Source organism: Chrysemys picta, chromosome 3 (genome assembly GCF_011386835.1).
Source record: "Chrysemys picta bellii isolate R12L10 chromosome 3, ASM1138683v2, whole genome shotgun sequence".
NCBI lineage: Eukaryota > Metazoa > Chordata > Testudines > Emydidae > Chrysemys > Chrysemys picta.
Window position 1 is genome coordinate 202,679,071 of NC_088793.1, and position 21,106 is coordinate 202,700,176.

Consider the following 21,106-nt stretch of genomic DNA (forward strand, 5'->3'; position numbering starts at 1 on the left):
TACTGGTGCAAGATTCTTCAGACATAGCATAGATGGAGGAGAACTACATCGTTGTGAAAAAATGCCAGTTCTCAAGATTCATCTTCTGGAGTGGCATCACCTCCAGAGCCAGCAGTTTCTGTAGTACTGCAACAAGTTGTATAATACTGGTGACACAGAGATCTATGGTTAGTTTAGCAGTGGTTCTCAACCAGGGGTATGCATAGCCCTGGGGGTACGCAGAGGTCTTCCAGCGGGTACAGCAACTCATCGAGAGATTTGCCTAATTTTACCACAGGCTACAGAAAAAGCACTAGACAAACTAAAATTTCTTACATCCAATGACTTGTTCATACTGCTCTATATACTATACGTTGAAATGTAAGTACAATATTTATATTCCAATCCATTTTTTTATATAATTATATGGTAAAAATGAGAAAGTCAGCACTTTTTCAGTAATAGCGTCCTATGACACTTGTATTTTTATGTCTGATTTTGTAAGCAAGTAGTTTTTACATTAGGTGAAACGTGGGGTACGCAAGACAAATCAGCTTCCTGAAAGGGGTACAGAAGTCTGGAAAGGTTGAGAACTACTGGTTCAGGGGTGGAGGAAATCGTAGTTTATAGATTTGGACTCTAGACAAATTAAGATAACCAGTTATTGCCAGGGCCTCTTGTATTCTGCAGAAATCTAGATCTAAAGTCCCGCAGCAATTTCATACAAATTTTAGGAATGGAGGTTTTCAGTGGATTAACTAGGATAATGAATAATACATTCAGCGTTGGATCCACACGGTTAGAGCTCAGATTTTATGTTGCCCCCATAGTTCCAGTGTGTACCTCACAGATTGTCTATACATGGGAAATTATTCGAGAATAAGGTAGGGTGTAAACGTAAAGCACCATAGCTGTTCCGGAATAGACATTCTTATTCTGGAATAGCTGTTCCACTCATCAGCTCCCCGTATAGACATTCTTATTCTGGAATAGCTGTTCCACTCAGCTCCCCCGTGCGAATGAACCTCAGCCTGTTGCTTTATGTTTCAGAACCATTAAGATGGGACAGTTCATATCTTGCATCACCGCACAGGTTTAGACTCCATTCACATTTCCCAAGTTCAATACAACCAGGACTAGATTCTGGAGTGCATGTCATGGCCACCAGGGGAAATATGGCTGCAGTTCATCCACACAGCGGCTGTTCCCCGTTAAAATGGTGGTGTCTCAGACTGCTTCCAATTAACTGCATTGGTCCTTCAGTTTTAGTTCCTGGGTTCAAGTCACACTGCTGACTCAAGCAGGGTTAGTGCCCCAAGAAGCACCATGGACTACATGAGGCCCTGTTTATTGCTTCAATTTGCTGGTACAGTACTGCACGCCCACCAAACACACCCCCAGATAAAGAGTTGACTTGTTGAACTTTGTCTGCACTCACTTCATTCTGCAAGCGCAAGCATCGAACACATCTGGCAAGCAAAGCCGACTCTGACCTTAAGCTTTAGCAGACAGACCAAAGAGTTTTTGGCTTGATATTTTGTTTATGCAGTTTTATCAAACTAAGTGCTTTCTCTAAGCATTAGAATAACACCACTAGCCTTGCTGGAAAAGGATTTGAGACTGTTTCTTTATACAGGAGCACGGCAGCAAACAGCTTGGGATCGAAGTGTTAAATAGCAGCAAAATTATGTCACAGCCCAGAAGCCTTTTATAAGGGAGGGACTGCAGAGCTACAGTAACTGCATGCCAATAGCTTCAGGGGGTTTTTAAAAAAGAAATTCTGGAGAGCACTAGCCAAAGGGTGAGCCTCATGCCAGACACAATCTCCTCTCAAGCCTACAGAGAAGGTGAACAGTGGCTGTTTGAAGTCATGCAAACACGGTGTCTCGTCATCTAACTCAACCGGGCACCTGACACAAAAGGTCAAAGTTAGCTTCAGCCACATATGTGCCAGGCCAGAATAAAGCACATGCAGTTACAATGCTCTGGAGCTAAGAGGTAAGCAGTTGTGAGGGCAACAGGATTTCTGTGAGCACGCCAGTAGGAACGCTAGTTGGTACGACAGGGACACGTGTTCATGGGACGAGGCCAACTACCCATTTCACTGAGGTCACTTAGACACCAGGCACAGATCCCCAGTGGCAGCCTAGACGCAAGAGGCTCCAAACTTTACTATCTTCCCTGCCTTTCTTGGTGCTTTAAAGCCGGAGGACAAGTTCGCCTCGGGGGACACCGTTTCTCCTGGCGGGGGATGGGGACGAGAAGCTGGGCTGCCACCGGCTGGCTCATTAGGCCCCCCAGGAGACCCTGCAGCCCAGCAAGGACTTGAGAAGATGGGGGAGCAGAAAGCAGGGAGCCCGCCCGCCCCCCTCTGCCCAGCAGCGAGGGTGGGAGAGGGAGGAACAAGAAAGCTAGTGTTGGTCTGGGAGCAGGCCCTACAACCCACCAAGACCCCCAAATCAGCCCCAGCCAGTCCAGGAGACCCCCTGCCCCAGGGAGTCCCAGCCCAGATCAGTGTATGGGGGAGGAGCTTTCTTCCCCCACCCCCCACGAAAAAGTGGTGTTGGGCCCAGATGGGTAATGGGGGGGGTGGGGGAGGGCAAAGCAGGCCACAGAGCTGCCTGCAGGGTAGGGCTGCCACTGGGCTCGTCCCTTTTCTGAGGCCACTGTCCTGGGAAATCTCCGTCTCAGAAGGGACCATCATGATCTGACCTCCTGCACCTCAAAGGCCTCACACCCTCAGATCTGCCCGGTGCTCAGTACATGCTACCAGCTGTCTCACTTTAGGGGCTCGGGATCATGCCCCTGGTTTTGTACTTCAGAGGTGGCAACCCTACCACAGGGGCAGGGTTAAACAGATCGGGATGTGGGGGGGGAAAAAGATCAGTCAATGGGGGGAGAATTTGAGCAGGAGGGGACAAGTGTTGACAATGGTGGGGAGAGAGGATGGGAAGCAGCCAGAGAACGGGCAATACCCAGGCCAGCCTGGCCCAGCCATTCCCTGTGCTCCTCTCCTCTTGCTCCTGAAGCGTGAGCTGCCCAAGCACTGGCAGGAGCAGGTCTTCTCCATCCTGGCCACGCTCTTTCCCAGTGAGCCCTCCCGTCGGAGTTCAGTGCAGCTGGGGCAAGAGGGCCGTGCTGGCAAGAAGCAGGGCTGCTTCAGAGATCACCCCTCGGGGCAGAGAGCAGCGCTCAGGAGAACCCAGCCCCACCAGGAGCAGAGAAATAAGCGGGCCACCCACCTTAGGAGAGCTGCAGCAAGACCAGGCTTAAGTGATTTGCCCAAGGTTACACAAGAACCCGGTGGCAGAGCAGGGATTTGAACCCAAGTCTTAAAACTTAGGCTAGTGCACTACCACTGGGCCATCCTCCTTCCATTTCCCCCTCTCAGCTACTTGAGTTTAACTAAAAATAATCAAAAATTTGTCTGGCTCGGACTGGGGGGCTAGATGCAGATTGGGGGGGAGGGATAGCTCAGTGGTTTGAGCATTGGCCTGCTAAATCCAGGGTTGTGAGTTCAATCCTTGAGGGGGCCACTTAGGGATCTGGGGCAAAAATCAGTACTTGGTCCTGCTAGTGAAGGCAGGGGGCTGGACTCAAGGGTCCCTTCCAGTTCTATGAGATGGGTATATCTCCATATATTAAAAATAGCCATCCAAAGCCTGTAACGCCTGGTCTTCCCATTGCACCGAGAGAAGCGAAAGAAGTGGCAGTTCTTGATCCTCCCTACTTTGCTTCACAGCCAACGAGGCAGTCAGTGAACCTCTGGCCACTTCCAACTCTTTCGCTGTCTGTGTCACGTCTAGTTGGCACCGGGCAGAATTCTTCTTCAACAAGGCATGGGGAAGAAAGGTGTCCATCTCCTCTCGGTGTGGATCCGCTTACTAGCTGCTACTACTTCTAGCAAGCATCCGGAGCTTAAAATAGTGGTTTTGTTCCATTTTCAGTTTTAAGGCAGGGGACAAGCACACTCCAAAATCTGCATTTTCTTGGGGCATGGGGAGAACGAGGATGGACAGTCACTGGTAGTCCCCCCACCCAAAGAAATGGATTCTAGCTGTTTGCTTTTAGGTAGGGGCCCTGACATTATGGAGAGCTGTGGCAGGGTTTCAAAATAGCCAGACATTCCTCTGCCAGAGTTAGGGAAATGTTACAGCCCTCCAAAAATGACTAAAAGCTTAATACCAGATGAACTGTGTTTTTGTTTAGGCATTAAATACTTAACGTTAAGAAGCCAAGAACTTTTCAAACCCAGGTGGGCATTCAGCGGCACTACCACAGAGTAATGCTGATCCGGGTTTGAAACTTGGGAGTTTGCGGATCTTCCAGGATGACAGGGCTAGCTTTAGACCTACCCAGTGTCTGACGTTTGCAGGTGCAGAGGCACGCTGCACCTGCTGTTGTCTCACTGTTCTAATGATAAAGGATCTAGATGCATGGTAACGTGCTCAGGTTTTGTTGGAACTCATGGGTAAGGAAGAAGGGGGCAGAAATGCACTACACACAAGGGGTGAAAACATGGCCCTAGTTCAAGTCCATGGCAAGACTCTCATTGAGTTAACGGAGACAGCAATTCACTGGGTCTTTGTCCACAGTTAAAGAGATCAAAGGGATAGTAGTACAAAAGCTAGTGCACTTCCTGCTTCCGAACACCGAGGTCCTGATCCGTCACGTGACAGTTTTGCTATCCCTTCCCTAAAGGAGGTAGATCCACAACATACACCTTGAAGGTTACTCAGTGCCTCTTAGTCCAGATATGGGCAGCTCAGTGCAGGTACTTAGGCCAAATAAAAACACCCAACTGCTAACAGTAGCCAGAGCACCATTCTCAGCTTTGACACGAGGTCGTGAAACGGCTGCTCCTTCTATACCGAGATGTCACTATATGGCGCACCAACTGCAGGGCTGATAGATTTAGGAGGCAGTTTTGCAAGTCAGTGGGCGTCTTCCCCCTCGACGTCAGTGGACTTTGGATCAGGTCCCATATTTATTGTGGGTCAGACAAGCTACATTCTGTTCTCCAAAAATGGGACCTCTTAGCAGGCACCGGCTTTGCAGTAACCACACACTTCTCACATGGAACCAGCTTTCAGGAGCATTGGTCTTTGGAGATGAACAGCTCCATGCCTCAGCTGTACCTGGCATTCTGGGGTGGAAATATACTTTGGGCAAAATCCATTTCACAGGAAGATTTTTGGGGAGTGGAAGAGGAGGAGAATGGGAAGATGTTTTTCAAGTAGTCTAGCCTTACCGCATCTGTACATAATAGTGTTACAGCAAAAGGTAGCTGAAGAAATTATGCTTGGCAAGACAGTCCAGTGGACCAGGAAGGAGATGAATTCGAGTACTGGAGGTAGGAGGTGAAGGTCACATTTGAGTTTGCTCAGCGGACATCTGCCAAGGTTTTGAGCTATAGTTGAGTGACAACATGTGTGTCACTGGTGCGTACTTTCTGCCCAGCGAGGTTGCCCCTCCCAGCCGCAGACGTCCAAGTAGTTTATATGCAGGCGATTTAAGCACCCGACACGCTGCTACTTTGTTGGGGTAGGAAAACAACATGGACACTAAGAATCACAAATTTTGCGGTCACCGCCGCCATCTGCAATATCCCGGGCTTCCATTTAAAGAGAGTGCTTCGGTATTTCCATTTGCACAAGGCACAGATGTAGCCATTAGAAATGGAGGCTTCTGTGGGTTAGCCTGTTAGCCACCTTGGGGAAACAGTCTCTGCTGAGAAATGTGTCCCCTACTGCGTTGCCGCAAGAGAGGAAAAAGCCTACATAAGCCAGGAAAGTTAACTGATTGCACAGGAATAAAGGGACACTAACTTGTGTCAAGGCGCCCAGTGTAAGAAAGAGAGATGCCTTTGTAATAGTATTAAAATTTTCAAAAACCCCACTGCTCAAACACAAAGTGCTTTTCGCCCTCCCAGTGGATTTACGGATAAGCCTACGACTAGCAGACGTTTCAGAATGAAGTGTCATTCTTAGGTTTTAAGAGGAAGTCGGGAAGCGTGAACGTTAAGATTCCAACAGCAAAACGGTTATGCTGTGCACGTGCAGTATCCTCCATTCTCTCAGTGGACACCAAAATAATCTAAAGACAAAGAAGCCAGCCAATAAAAATTTAAAGAAGTTCTAAATTCCTGCCTCTCCAAAGCATACTCATGCTTTGGTTCCCTCTAGTTACAGTTTAATTGGAGGAGGAGTTCCTGCGGTGCACGGTCACTGTAGCAGCTTCTGAACAGTTATCAAATGCAAAACATTAGTCCTCCAAGACTAAACCCGATCAGCTTGTTTTCTGGATACAGAAGGATAAGGTGTTCCCTTCTTTAGCCATGTATAGCAGTCTGCTAGCAGTTCTCAGCCTTTGCATGGGCAGGCCCACCTTAGTAGGATTGCTTTCATTACAGAGGTTGACAACCAACTAGCCTGATCACCTTCAAGATAAAAATTCAACAGCCACCCGTCCCTTATGAGGATTAGTAAGAAGCAATCCATGCATGCTCTCTATGTTCATGCTTGCTTCTTCCAAGATGGCACAATGTCTAAGCAGGGATCTCTCCCTTTCCTGGGACAGGTAGAAGAGAGAATACAAATCTACCCCTCAACCGCTTGTTCTGCATTCGTGCACTTTTGCAAGGTGTTCAGGTACCTGTGATGAGCATGTTACAAATACCTACATGACTTAAGTGGTCAGACTCAGGTATTCAGAATCAAGGAAATAGACTCATAGACTTTAAGGCCAGAAGGGACCATCGTGATCATCTAGTCTGACCTCCTGCACACTACAGGCTGCAAAACCTCACCTGTCCAAATAAATGGGGCGGGGAAATCAGTAATACGCCAGCTCCAGGCACACAGAAACACCCAGCACAAGATGCTACATTTAAAAAAAGGGCACTGAATCAAGAAACTAAGGCTGTGGTCGAGTTTCACAGAGAGGAACCCAAGCTACTGAGGCTTTCCCAGTCTAACAAGAGCCACACACACGTAATCAGCCCTTCAAAAACAGCCTCCTGAGGCAACGCAGCCATTTCTAGGCAAGTTAACAGCAGAGAAAGGGAGCGTTCCCCCTCTGCTCCTCACATGACATACCAATGCTCAGTTTCCCCACCACATAGCACCTCTGGTGACATACCGTAAGGCGGCTTGCAGGAGTCAAATACTTACTCAGCTCACTCTTCTTCTTGGCCACAGCCTTCTTTCTGGCAGCTCCGTCATGCTTTGGCTCTTCTTGGGTTACCAGAGCTTCTGCTTTTTTGACAGCAACAGAATTAACTACAGGAGCACTTTGTAGCGTGCCGACCGGTGGGACTGCCACAATAGGCACTTCTTTGGCAGCTACCTCCAAGACTGGAGAAGATTTTGAGACAGTGACTGATGGAGAAGTAACAAGGGGGGGAGCTGTCTCAACCTTGGCCACCTTCTTTTCCTTCTTCTTCTTGTCTTTAGGTGACGGGGCAGGTTTCTCTTTCTCCTGAGGGGGAGCCGAAACCGCCAGAATAGGAGACTCAATGATCACTGGCTCGGACACCGCAACAGGTTCAGGGTCTACTTCCTTGGGAGCGTCAGTCACGTCCGGAACCAGCTCCTGCTCAGGTATTTTCCCATTCGGTTTCTCCTCTTTTTTCTTGGCCTTTCCTTTCTTCTCCACAGGTTTCTCTTTCTTTTTCTTCTCCACTTTGTGCTGCTGGGTTCTCTCGAGCTCCTTGCGTTGCTTAGCCAGGGCTTCCTCGTAAGAGGTCTCCTTCATGGAGAAGGTGGACACCAGGAAGATCCCAATAGCTGAAATCACCATGAAACCACCAAAGACCATAACACCCAGCGTCTGAGGATCGTACAAATCCATCCTGGCTTATTTCTCTCTACCTGCAAGACACAAGGACAAGAGTTAGTGCTAAGATACAGCTTCCCAGCACTAGATCTGTTGCGGTGGAGGTGGGGAGGGGGGTACACGTGTGCGTAAGTAACACTTGTTTTTGTTGCATAGCCACCAAAGGGTGAGGCCCCGTTACTCTAAGCACTGTACAAAATGCAGAAGAAAATCCATGTCTCAGCAAGCTACAAAACTAAGTGTGTGTCAGACTGGAAAAGATGTGGTGAAGAACAGCTTAAACGAGTTGATTTCTTAGGCTAAAGTCAGCCAACGGATCTAGAGGTTTTAAAGAAGTTCATTCATTACACAATGTCCAAGTGCACATATAGTAGGATAAAACCAGGACATGACCCATCAAGAGTCTTGTATTCCTTCCCTTCCAGGACTAGTGAACCCAGAAACATGTTCAGCATTTTAGATGCTAAAGGGAAATACCCATTTGCAATGAGGTAAAGTTTTTCGCACCATCCTTTAGCAATAGAATGCTACCTTATTGGTATACAGAATCACAGAAGTGTAGGGCTAGAGGGGACTTCAGGAGGCCATCTAACCCATTCCACCACACACCCCTGCTGAGGCATTACCAACTATACCCAGGTTATCCCTGACAGGTGTTTGTCCAGCCTATTTCTTAAAAAACTTCCAAAGATGCAGATTCCACAACCTCCCTTAGAAACCTGGTCCATAGCTTAACTATCCTTATAGTGAAGGAAAATTTATTATCTAATCTCAATCTCCCTTGCTTAAATTTAAACCATTTTCTTCCTGTCCTACCTTCAGGGGACATGGAGAACAATTGATCACTGTCCTCTTTGTTATAGCCCTTAACACATTTACGTTACAAGAGAACAAGCCAATGTCGAGACTTCTTCGCATGTTCCCTGTTACAGCCGAGTGGGTATTAATAACCTACAACAAGAATTATTCTCTGCAGCAGTATGTAATCCTCACTATACACATTAGAGCCAGTCCTTTAATTATGATCTGATGCTCGAGACCTGTATTAGACACAAAATAAAAGTGCAAGTCCCAGTTATTCGAGCCCATGTTTTCTGTGTGGGTACACAGCCAGTCTCAAGGCATGAAACTGCATGAAGATAATTACATACATTTGACTGCTAAACTAACCCAATCTAGCAGTGCAAAGCAGAGACCCCAGCCTGTATTCTTGATTTTATTAAAGTTAAAGTTAAGAAGGAAGGTACTGTACATCTGGGGTCAGGCTCAAATTATGAGAAGTTACAAGTATTGGTTACAAGGTTCACGAGATAGATGCATATCACATAACCAGCACAGACCCAGATTGGGGTGCGGGAGTTTTTAAAGCGTCAGTGGATAAGTGGGCTCGGGTACAACACCCATTGAATGTATTAAGAGTCCAAGTCAGTATCAGTGTAGCGAGTAAGTACATAAGTACACCTCTCCCCAGCCCAATCTTTTTTTTTTTTTTTTAAAATAAGGGACGTATCAACACCCCTTGCCCCAGCGTGCTAGTTTATTCAATGTCTCTAGCACTTATTCCAATAGCAGCAGGTCGGCGTTTCAGTTACTGGGGCTATAAACACAAGTTAGAGAGGCTATGTCTATGCAGCATGCAGGACTGCTTCCCGCCTACTCCAGGAGTTGCAGCCTCCTGGCCGACTCCCTCTGCTGTAATCCATCAGGCTACAACATTCGAAAGCAGAAGCCAGGGCCAGTTCACGCAAAGCTGCCAATCCTGTCTCTGCAGATGCCCCCTAGGCTGTGGGGGATTCCCCCCACACACACACACACACACACTAGATCCCGGTTGGAGGGAGCGCATGCCGTTCACAGCTGCATGGTGTGGAGCCTGCACTACATTGTGTTGCCTGAGCACAGTGGCAATTACACAGACACACTTAGAATCAAGGTTGCTCAAGTGTATTTCTCGAGATATAAGCCCTGAAAGGCAATAAATGGTAAGTTAAGGCAACGGTCACACGTGACACCAGTGAGCCCACGGCCAGCACAACTCTCACCCCACACTCGCTGTCAATTCAGCCGTGCCCTCAGCGTACAGCAAGAGCCAAGACACACACTGCAACTCACAACTAAAGCCAGAAGGGACCATTCGGATCATCTACTCAGACCTCCCTGCAAAGCACAGGTCACCTAACCTCACCCAGCGGTTCTTGCAGCCAGCCCACACTTCCAATTAGCCAACAGCACGTATATCAGAACAATTACCAGCTTTGATTTAAAGACTGCAAGCAATGGAGAATCCATCCTTCACCCATCCTTCATCCATCGCTGCCCACCCTTCAAGATTGGCTTGGAGTCTCTAGGAATTAAAGATGAATCTTTAAAGGAGTGGTCCCCAAACTGGAGGAACATTCGGGGGGGGGTGCGGCAGAGCTCAGGCCAGCCCCCAGAGGGGGGCAGGAAGGGAGCACCACCTAGCCCCGCTCTGCCCCCAGCTTCAACCCCAGCCCACATTCCCTCTCCACCCCCAGGCCAGCTCCACCTTCAGTCCCAGTTCCTCCCGCATCCCCAGTTCTGCCCAAGCTCCTCTGCTGAACCAACTGTACAGTAATGCAGGGATAGACGGGGCGTGCTGACAGATTCCATTACTGGTAAGGGGGTCACGACAGGAAAAGTTTGGGCACCACTGCTTTAAAGATTATGTCATGTGATGAAACCTCCAGGAAATATGTCCAGCCAAAACTGGCAACCCTACCTAAGTAAGTTGTTCCGACGGTTAATTACCTTCACTGTTAAAAATTTGCAACTTAAATTCAGGTTAGAAATGTCTAGCTTCAGTTTCCAGCCACTGCATCTCACTGCGCCTTTTTCTGGTAGGTTACAGAGCCCTCTGTTATCAGAAATATCTTTCCCCTCCCTCCCCCAGTACTTGTAGGCCAGGACCAAGTCACCTCTTAACGCTCTCTGGAATCCGCTACAGATAATGGAGCTTCTGAAGTCTCATAAAAAGTCATGTTTTCCAGACCACGAGTCATTCTTGCAGCTCTTTTCAAGATCCTTTCTGAAGCGCTGACATCAGAACTGGCCACAGTTTTCCAGTCCCTGAATCACTTTCAGTTTGATTCACTATATAGCATTACCAACGTGTCTACAGGCTACACTGATTAGGGTGGCCACTGCCACAACCCCAGAATAACGGACATTCCAGTACGTCTGGGAACAGCCTGGGCCCACTCCTGACTGCATGCCCCTGTAACTTCACACGCACAGTCCATGTGAGGTCCCACCACACGGAGAACCTGCTGCTCTGCCCGCACCTGCGTGATCTTGTCCACACAGCGTATGTAAAGTCACGCCAGAGGGAGAGAAAAGGACGTTCCCCATGCTGTGTGACAATGATACCGGACATCCAGTACTGGACAGGGAAAAGCCTGCCCCAAAACAGGATTGGACAATTTCAAACTGGACAAATGGCCAGCCTACTGGGGATATATGGTTCTTTATCAATGTGGATGAAAATCCAATTTTATTTAAATTGGAATTTAAAAAATAATAATAATTTAAATTACGTATTTTTTTTAAAATAGCTTATTTTCAAATTCAATTTGAAATTGACAACCTATGTTAAGGTCTAAACTTACTGATCATTTAAATTCATTTTATAAAGGCTGCATCAAGGAGCACTCCTCACGTTTTAATGAGCTAAAGGGTGCTGCTGTTTTAGTTTATAAAGACTTGGGGTGGAGAGACAACAAGACACCTTTAACTTTTGACATCAACTCAAGCTTTATAAATATGACACAAGGTCATGTCCTGCATGACGTAATTATTTTCAGTCTTTCCAATGGAGTGAATGCTAGTATTTACATTTTTCCAAGGGTCAGTACTTGGAGTTTGTTGCACAGAAAACTTTTGGTTTCAGTTCAACAAACACAGGCAGAGAATGTTTTCTTTAAGCTGAGAAACCGATTGGGAGTTTAAGCAGCAGGAAAGCTTGTTTTCTTCAAGCCTGTAAAAGGGGGTCGGGGGGGGAGAACAGTTAGAAGAGGAGGAGCGTGACGGGTTCAGTCACAGAGACCCCCTTGCGACTGTTACCAGATGTGCTGGAATTACGTCTGGGTCCGTTTTCCCTGCTTGGGACTCCAGAACCCTGCCTTGTTGAGCCAGACACACTAGCCTGCTGCAACACAGACCCAGGTCTGGTCCATGCCCCCAAAGCTACAGACTTTAACCAAAAACTGCTCAGCAGGTCACCTAGCTCCAGCACCTGGACACCCAGCTCCCAATGGGATCCAAACCCCAAATAAATCTGTTTTACTCTGTATAAAGCTTATACGGGGTAAACTCAAATTGTCCGCCCTCTATAACGCCGATGGAGAAAGATGCACAGCTGTTTGCTCCCCCAGGTATGAATCACTTACTCGGAGTTCATTAATAAACAAAAGCGATTTTACTAAGAATAAAAAGTAGGATTTCAAGTGATAACAGACAGAACAAAGTAAGTCACCAAGCAAAATAAAGCAAAAACACACAAGTCTAAGCCTAATACATTAAGAAACTGATTACAGGTAAAAACTCACCCTCAGAGATGTTCCAATAAGCTTCTTTCTCAGATTAGACTCCTTCCTAGTCTGGGCCCAACCCTTTCCCCTAGTAGAGTACTTGTTAGTTCCAGCAGACATCTTAGGTGGAAACTAGGGGTGTTCTCATGACTGGCCGCCCACTTTGTTCTGTTCCACCCCTTTTTATAGCCTTGGCACAAGGCGGGAATCTTATGTCTCTCAGGGTTCCCACCCCTCCTTCTAAATGGAAAAGCACCAGGTTTAAGATGGATTCCAGTATCAGGTGACATGTTCACATGTCCTGTGAGGACCCCCAGCCTCCATTCTTCCAGGGCTGGCCCGCACATACCCAGGAAGGTTTGCAAGTAAACAGAGCCATTTACAGGTCATGGCTTCCACTTAACATGTTTACATCAGTGATACAAGTTTATATCTTATTCTCCTAACTCCAGACATCGTAATAATACATGCAAACAAATAGGATGAACACTCAGTAGATTGTAAGTTTTGTAATGATACCTTACAAGAGACCTTTTGCATAAAGCATATTCCAGTTACATCATATTCACACTCATAAGCATATTTCCATAAAACATTATGGAGTGCAACGTCACAATGAGATCTACTAAAATTCTAAAAAACCCTGAAGGACATGAATTTTCAAAAAAGTATTCAGGCACCTAAAGATGCAAATAGGAGCTTCTGAAACCACTCCTAAAGCATCTGTTTGCATCTTTAGGTGCCCAAATAACAGAAAAATCTGGCTCATGCGCCAAAAAAAATCCAATCAATTCACTAACCACAGCTAATATTTCCTGTATTTAATAAGCCAGTTTTAAATGCAAAATATGTTTTGATACACTCATTTTCTTCATATGTACCCAGCACATGTAAGGTAGTTTTTATTTAACTAATAAAAACAAATTTTAAAATGTTTTGGTACATTTTTAATTCAATTCCAATTCCCATTCAAGTACAGCTTGACCCAAACCAAATAAACTAGTAAAAAAGTGCGCCATTCACCAATATCTCACCAAAAAATCTGAGTATGTTAAATTGCTTAAATAAACGTGCATGGAAATAGTGTATCACACATGTAGCAAACAGTAGCAACAAATTTAGTGTAAAGGATATATCTGGTTATGAATAGACCAAATATTTATCAAACAAACCAATGAGAATGAAAATAACTAAAAAGGGCAAAACAAGATTAAAATCAATTATTTCAGTCAAGGTTTCCTCCTTGCTGGTTTAAAATCAATCCACCCTATTGTTTAGTACTGTGTTGCGTAGATAATATGGTTACTAGATATTTACATTATGATTTTAAAAATACTTAATTTTAATTGATTTAGTCAACTTGGCAGTCTTTTCCCATCCAGTGAATTGGTCAGGTCTCATGGGGTCGGCTGGTTACCGTAGAGGCTATCGAATGCATTATGCATCTCCAAGATGTTCTGTCCTGAACCAAAACTGGCATGTTACAAAAAGTCAGAGGTCTGTGAGGGACAGTTGTCTATTGACACCATACAGCCATTGTGTTTTAGGTCTTTTGGGGGCAGGGGAGGAGTTCTTTCCCATCCAGTTTTAATTTGGTCAAAGCAGAAGATGATTCTCCCAGGGAAGTTGGTAGGCAAGCACTGGATGACTGAAAGAGCAGGATCTGTTTACTTAGAAAATGGAGCTCTTCATTTCACTTGAATTTGTACCATTTGATGTTTCCAATCATTTGGAGATGCTTTATCTGAACAGCGTCCAACTTTTTAGACCCATAGGTCAGAATATTGACCACCAAAGCATTAAGTGTCCTCAGCTTCATCCCTCTACTCATCGTTTGCAAGAGACGTTCTTAATGGAAGTGCCCCATTATTGCCGACACTTTTGAAGCGCAGGCTTCAAGTTATTTCTTGATGCTGCCCAACCAAGCTGATGTAGGTGAAATCACTGACAATCTCGACTGGGTGGTCGCCCACTACGATGCTAGAACCTGCAGCATGTTCAAATTCCACAGCCGGACAAGTTACGGCTTTACCACAATTAATGTTCAGGCCAACTTTTGGTGCTGAGCTCTCCAAGAGCCGCAACTAGGTCATCCACTGAGGTGACAACTAGTGCTACGGCATCAGTAAAACGGACATCGGCGAGTTTCTTATCATCAAGGCGTATTCCTAAAAATGCATTTACGTAGCGTCTAGTCAAGCACGCAGCCTGCGACTGCGCTGAAAAGCTCTCGGGTGGCAACTCATCTTTGTCAAACACCAACGTAGGGTATGATTTAAATGTTACTATTCCAAGTGATCATTACATGAAGCAGCATTGCGTGTGTTGTGGCATGATTTTCAGTTCTTTGTCTCCCCTCAGGACACACAGCACTGTTGAACCAACTGTGTTAGACAGAATGGCAATGTTGCAGCTATGATTTTCCCTGCTTTTCCAGTATGTGTGTTAAGAAAGCACACCTGAACCACCATAAAAAAAACCCAACAACAACCAGGCCTGGGTTTGTTTGGTTTTGTTTTTAAGATACACCTCTACCCCGATATAATGCGACCCGATATAACACGAATTCAGATATAATGCGGTAAAGCAGCACTCTGGGGGGCGGGGCTGATTTACCGCGTTATATCCGGCAGCGGAGCTCGGGCGGAGATTTAAAGGGCCCGGGGCTCCTGGCAGCGGCCGGAGCCCGGGGCTCTTTAAATCACCGCTGGAGCCCTGCCGCCGCTACCCCAGGGCTCAGGCAGCACTTTAAAGGGCTCGGAGCTCTGACCACTGCAGGGAGCCCCGGGCCCTTTAAATCACCGTCAGAGCCCTGCTGCCGCTACCCCGATATAACGCGGTTTCACCTATAACGCCGTCAGATTTTTTGGCTCCCAAGAACCATGTTATATCGGGGTAGAGGTGTATGTGCAAATATAGAGGCAGAGGATCCAAGGCTGGAGAGAGGGATTAAATCAGTGTTTCTCAAACTGGGGTCGCCGCTTGTGTAGGGAAAGCCCCTGGCGGGCGGGGCCGGTTTGTTTACCTGCCCCGTCCGCAGGTTTGGCCGATCGCGGCTCCCACTGGCTGCGGTTCGCCGCTCGGGGCCAATGGGAGCTGCTGGAAGCGGCGCGGGCTGAGGGACGTCCTGGCCGCCCTTCCCGCAGCCCCCATTGGCCTGGAGCAGCGAACCGTGGCCAGTGGGAGCCGCGATCGGCCGAACCTGCAGACGGGGTAGGTAAACAAACCGGCCCGGCCCACCAGGGGCTTCCCCTACACAAGCGGCGACCCCAGTTTGAGAAACACTGGATTAAATGTTATGGGGGCAGAAGGGGGGCTACAGAATCAGAGTTCAGAGCTCCCTCTAGAGAGGTACAGATGCCCAGAGGAGAAAGCTTTAAACCAATATTCCAGCTTCCTCTGCCTGGTTCTCAGAAAATCTCACGTGAAGCTGGATGAGCCCAAAGACCTTAGAGTACCAGCTGGAGGAATTCCCCTCTGGGAACATCAGTCTAGGTTGCAGCAAGGTCCATGGTACAGATTATTTAAGGTTATATATTGGGAGAGTTGTGAAATTAAACACTACAAGTCACGTCTAACTTCAGCACAATTGGCACTGCCACTTCATCAGCGTCTATAATTTGTTGGCTAATGAATACTCTGAAATCAGTATGAAGCTGTATTTCTAACCTTCGTGGCTGAGAAGAAAACAGGATCTCTTCTCTCACCCATAAGGGCTAGGAACGTTGAGTTCTTAAGAGTAGGTCACCAATCCATTCCCACATCTATCAGCCACCAGTGGTAGATTTAGATTTGCCAGTGACAAGTTTAGGAGTAATGACACTGCCTTCCAACACAGGGTTGATAAGGCTCTGCCCTGAGACTCTGAAGACCCAGATTCCTTCCCCAGTTCTGCTAGTGACCTGCTGGGTGACCCCAGGCAAGTCACTTCCCCACCCTGTGACTCAGTTTCCTCTCCCACCCTTTGTCTTTTCTATTTAGGTTGTAAACTCTTGAGGGCAAGAACATCTTACTGCCAGGGCCGGTGCTACCATTAAGGCAAACTAGGCAGTTGCCTAGGGCGCCAAGATTTGGGGGCGCCAAAAAGCGGTGCGCCCAATTTTTGTTTTGTTTTACAGCGTTCCTACGCCCACTCCCCAAGCACGCAGTCGCCGTTCCACTTCGCCCGCCTCCCAGGCTTGCAGTGCCAATCAGCTGATTGGCGCGGCAAGCCTAGGAGGTGGAAGAAGTGGAGCAGCGACGGCGTGCTCGGGGAGGGGGCGTAGCAGAGGTGAGCTGGGGTGGGGAGCCCTGCGGCAGCTACCCTGCCCGCCTTGAGGCACCTCCCACCCCCCACCCCCCCCCGCAGCAGCTCTCCACTCCCCCCGGCCCGGGGAGCCGTGCAAACAGCTGATTGGCGCCGCATGCCTGGGAGGCGGGAGAAGTGGAGCGGCAATCATGCGCTCGGGGAGGGGGCGTAGCAGAGGTGAGCTGGGGCGGGGAGCTGTCGTGGGGGGGGGTGCCTCAGGGCAGGGGGCGGGAGAGCTGCCACAGGGTGCCCCCAAATCTTGGCGCCCTAAGCAACTGCCTAGTTTGCCTTAATGGTAGCACCGGCCCTGCTGACAACAAATATTACTACACGACTCCAGGAGCGGGGACCAGAGCCCAAACCCACCCCAGCCCTGCCGCCCTGGGGGCGACAGCTGAAGCCCAAGGGCTTCTGCCCTGGGCAGGAGACACATAACCTTAGGCCCCCTTCCCAGGGGCTTTGGCCTGGGTGGTGAGGCTCGGTCTTTGGCTTCAGCCTCGGCCCTAGGCCCCAGCAAGTCTAACACCAGCCTTGGCCACCCCGGTTTGAGAACCCCTGCTATAGCGCTTAAGGGAAAAAAATACATTTTACTCCTGCTTCCAGCTAATCATAGGCAACCTTAATTAGGAAGCTGCTACTCACTAGCTCAACAACAACATATATGACAACTACACTCGTCTAGCTGAGCTACACAGAGAGCCTCATTCCCTCAATCGTACTCAAAGGAGGGCAGACCAGTTTCTTGAGAAGACAGAAATAAGGCATTTTTAATAATCACTAGGCAACAGCCAGCCTTAAGGTTTGTCCTCTCCAGCACACTAAGTCAAAGGGCCTAAGTCCTGCAGAGAGTTCAGCATGGACTTAAACGCAACTCAAATGCACGTCTACACTGTATTAAATACAGCCGGACCAGGTCAGCGGACTCTGGCTCATGCAGTGGGACTGTAAAGTTATACTGTAGACGCTCAGGCTTGGACAAGGAGGGAAAGTCTGGGAGCCCGGGCTCCAGGCTGAGTCCAAACGCCTACACTGCCATTTTACAGCCCCACAGCCAGACCCACATGAGCCCGAGTCAGTTGGCCCAGGCTCCGAGACTCATTGCAATAGGGTTTTTACTGCAAGTGTAGACATAACCGTGTAGGATAATTTGGGTAAGACTTTGCAAGACCTGGCCCTGAGTCAGTACAGATATACTGCATTATTATGACCATTAAAGTTGATGTTACATCTGCATCTAAACATCTTTAGGACATAAGGAAAGGCACCAGAAAACTTCTAAGCAACCTGACTACAGTGACTTCATGTGCTTACCCTAACACCAGCTCTTTTAAAGAGCTGTGCATAATTATTTGGAAGAGTTGTCTTTGCCTTTCCAAAGATACCTACAGCAACGTGGTCATCATTAAAAACTCAGGCTCGATGGCTCCTTAATACCAAATGATGTGGGTTTCCAAGAGTAACTGACTTTCATAAGGGATCACCAACTACCTCAGAGCAGTATTGCAGCTATTTCCTGTAGTTAGAGCGTGAGTGGATGCAGTATCTGGTATCACAGCATGGTAACCTTGGGCTAATGCAACAATGCCAGAGATGAAGGAGCCGTTTTGGAATATCAAAGATGGCGCCATAATTCACAGACCGTTCTAGTGACACCAGAAAGCGAAAGACACAAAAGGAATCCCAGGAGGAGTCTTCCAAGCTGATTTACTGCGGTGTTTAGCAGCATGACAATCAGGGATGATTTTAGCAGAACAGAAGGCAAAGTTTAAAAAAAAATCAAGAAGTAAATTCCAATAGAATGGCAAACTAAGACCTGAGCCTGCAGAACTTTCCTCACACTGGTAGTTGTTAATTATGAGTAGTTCAATTAACACCTGTGGAGAATAGGTGCATAAAAAGTTAGTTTGAAATAGCAGGACAACAGTTATTAAGAAAGCCAACAACTCCGGGACAAGAAAACAGCTACACTTGATGTAGAAGTTAAAAGTGCTACTGAACTCCAACCCCACTCTAATGGGGAGCCCCCCTCCACCCACTAGTTTTTAAAATGGAAGCCCCTAACCTTGTCAATAAAAAACCCCACATTTAAAAACTTGCACAATGGGTGGAGGGAGGGTATTTATTGCAGAGAAAGTCACGTCTCACTGATCACACCCTCCATACTTCGTTTTATTCTCACCATCAGTTGCCAGAGAAGGCCCCCCTCCCTTCCCCCAAAGGCTTTTGAAGTTAAAGTACACAAGGGGAAAAAAGAAGTTACACTTCAGCTACCAAGTGAACTGGAGTCACTCTCTGTCCAGCTCCACAGCCATGCATGACTGCAGGCAACAGAGCCGCGTGTGGCTGACGGAGCCACCTCAAACAGGTTAAAAAGTGTATTTCACACACATCCATGGAGGTGGATGCTGACTGACCATCCAAACCTTACACTGAGTGTTCTCTTAGGATACCAAAGAAGCAGACCATCTCATCCTTCCAAACACAAGAGGCAATAATATGGTTTAAAAAACTCAAGCCTGGAGTATTCAAAAGGGCAGTTACTCTAGCACTAGTCTTTACTCTCATTAACATCACTGGGCCTCTGCAAAGAGAGCGTGAACCTGATCCTGCAAACAGAAACTTTCAAGGGATTCTGGCAACATCATAAGCCAGAAAGGGACGCTGGAGTGGTTTGTTAATGCACAGCGGATACCTCTGACAGAGCCTTACCCCACTGCACACACTTCTGGAAGGAAGATGCTGCCATGGCTTAAGGAGGAGAGAAGTATACACCTCTCTCGGATCTGCTCCATTTTTACATATTAACATTCCAAAGAGGCATTTAATATTGTTCAGTATTGGCAATGAGATGCAGTGACCTTTCACACAAGAGACCCCACCCACGTATTACAGTTATAAGTTACTTAAGCTTGTGTAGGCACTTTTAACGAGCCACCGCAAAAGCTAGGCAACTGCAGCTGTGTAGTGGTAGTTTTACACTTTATTTCCCCCCCCCCCGGTATATTTTTGCAGCTTTTACTAAAAAGGAGTCTAACAGGCCCCTGTTAGGGTCTTAAAACGTTGCCTATTTTTAGCACATTTTTAGCGTCCTTGAAATTTTATCCCACACTAGGGTGACCAGACAGCAAATGTGAAAAATCGGGACAGGGAGTGGGGGTAATAGGAGCCTATATAAGAAAAAGACCCAAAAATCGGGACTGTCCCTATAAAATCGGGACATCTGGTCACCCTATCCCACACCCCCAAAAAAGGTAGCGTTTCAATGTCAGACCTCAGAAGCAGCCCCTCCGCTCTCATAAGTAAATGATTTTTGGCAAGGAAACAGTCTGGAATTCAATTTCCAAAGGGTTATTTTTGTAAAAAAGATGATTGCTCCCTTCATTCTCTTCACTGCATTTGCTCCAGCAAGATGTACTTGTGTTATTTTCTAGATGTTACAATGACCGTAGCTTTCCTGATCGTTCTCTTTAAAGAGCTACGGTCTTTGTAAAGCTAATATCAATACAAATCATGTTACTAAGTAAGTTTAGACTTAGGATAACTATGGAAGTTGAGGTTCACAAAGAGAATTAGATCTCTAGACTCCTCTCTGTCAAGGCAGGATACTTCCCCTATTACACATTTGGCAGTGCCGTGCATGGTCTAGTGCAGTGGTTTTCCACCTTTTTTCATTTGCAGGTCCCTAAAACATTTTGAATGGAGGTGCGGAGCACTTTGGAAATCTTAGGCATAGTCTGCAGATTCTCAGGGATCCACAGGTTGAAAAACACTGGTCTAGTGTTAAGGATACCCAACAGTGGAACTGTCACATCTTCCCTCGGAAGGAATCCTCCAGTAGCTATTGTTAAAAAGTTTGCGATAGTTTGCTGAAGTCTTCCAATATACATCTCCCTTCTTAATGGCTAGGGCCTTCAAGCATTTGTAGCTTCAGGTGACTACAGAGTATTTCAAGTAAGAAGGTGTTATGAAAGATTTATGCTACCTTTGTGTCTCTTCTACCCGTCTTCTTTATTTTGTTGTTCTGATGTGATCGGAGATCAGTTCTGGCCACTTTCTTCAAGAACAATGCCATACTCCAGAGGCAGTCCCATGAGAGCTACTTGGCACAAGACTATTATTCTGCTTCTACATTATGTATACCCAACCCAAAGAGACCTCTCACTGCAAGCTCCTGGGTACCTTCCTATACTCACTCTTTCTCTCTCAAGGCCATCATTAGAGCTTTGTTCCTTCCTGTAAATATCTGGTTCTTCTTCTACACAATTCCAGATGCATTAGTTACATATAATACCTAGCTTTTCTATTGCACTTTTCTCAAAGCACTTTACAAAGGAAGTCAGTATCAGTATCCCCATTTTACAGATGGGGAAACTGAGGCAGAAAAGTGACAGCTTGCCCAAGGGCACCCAGCAGGCCAGTAGTAAAGCAGGAACAGAACACAGATCTGAGTCTCAGT

At 47.0% G+C, this 21,106-nt stretch overlaps 1 protein-coding gene across 8 annotated transcripts in view; it reads right to left on the reverse strand.

Moving 5' to 3' along the window:
• The window catches only part of RRBP1 (ribosome binding protein 1), a 55,957-nt gene that overhangs the window by 32,383 nt on the left and 2,468 nt on the right, over positions 1 to 21,106 (reverse strand). For 6 of the 8 annotated variants that reach the window (XM_005287455.5, XM_005287452.5, XM_065589809.1 and 3 more), the window contains exon 2: positions 7,152 to 7,850. In XM_005287455.5, the coding sequence (XP_005287512.1) occupies positions 7,152 to 7,830 (679 nt within the window). In that variant the 5' untranslated portion in view covers positions 7,831 to 7,850. Of the gene's footprint in view, positions 1 to 7,151; positions 7,851 to 10,065; positions 10,160 to 21,106 lie in introns of all 8 variants that reach the window. The other 2 variants (XM_065589808.1, XM_065589807.1) reach the window with 1 other exon arrangement.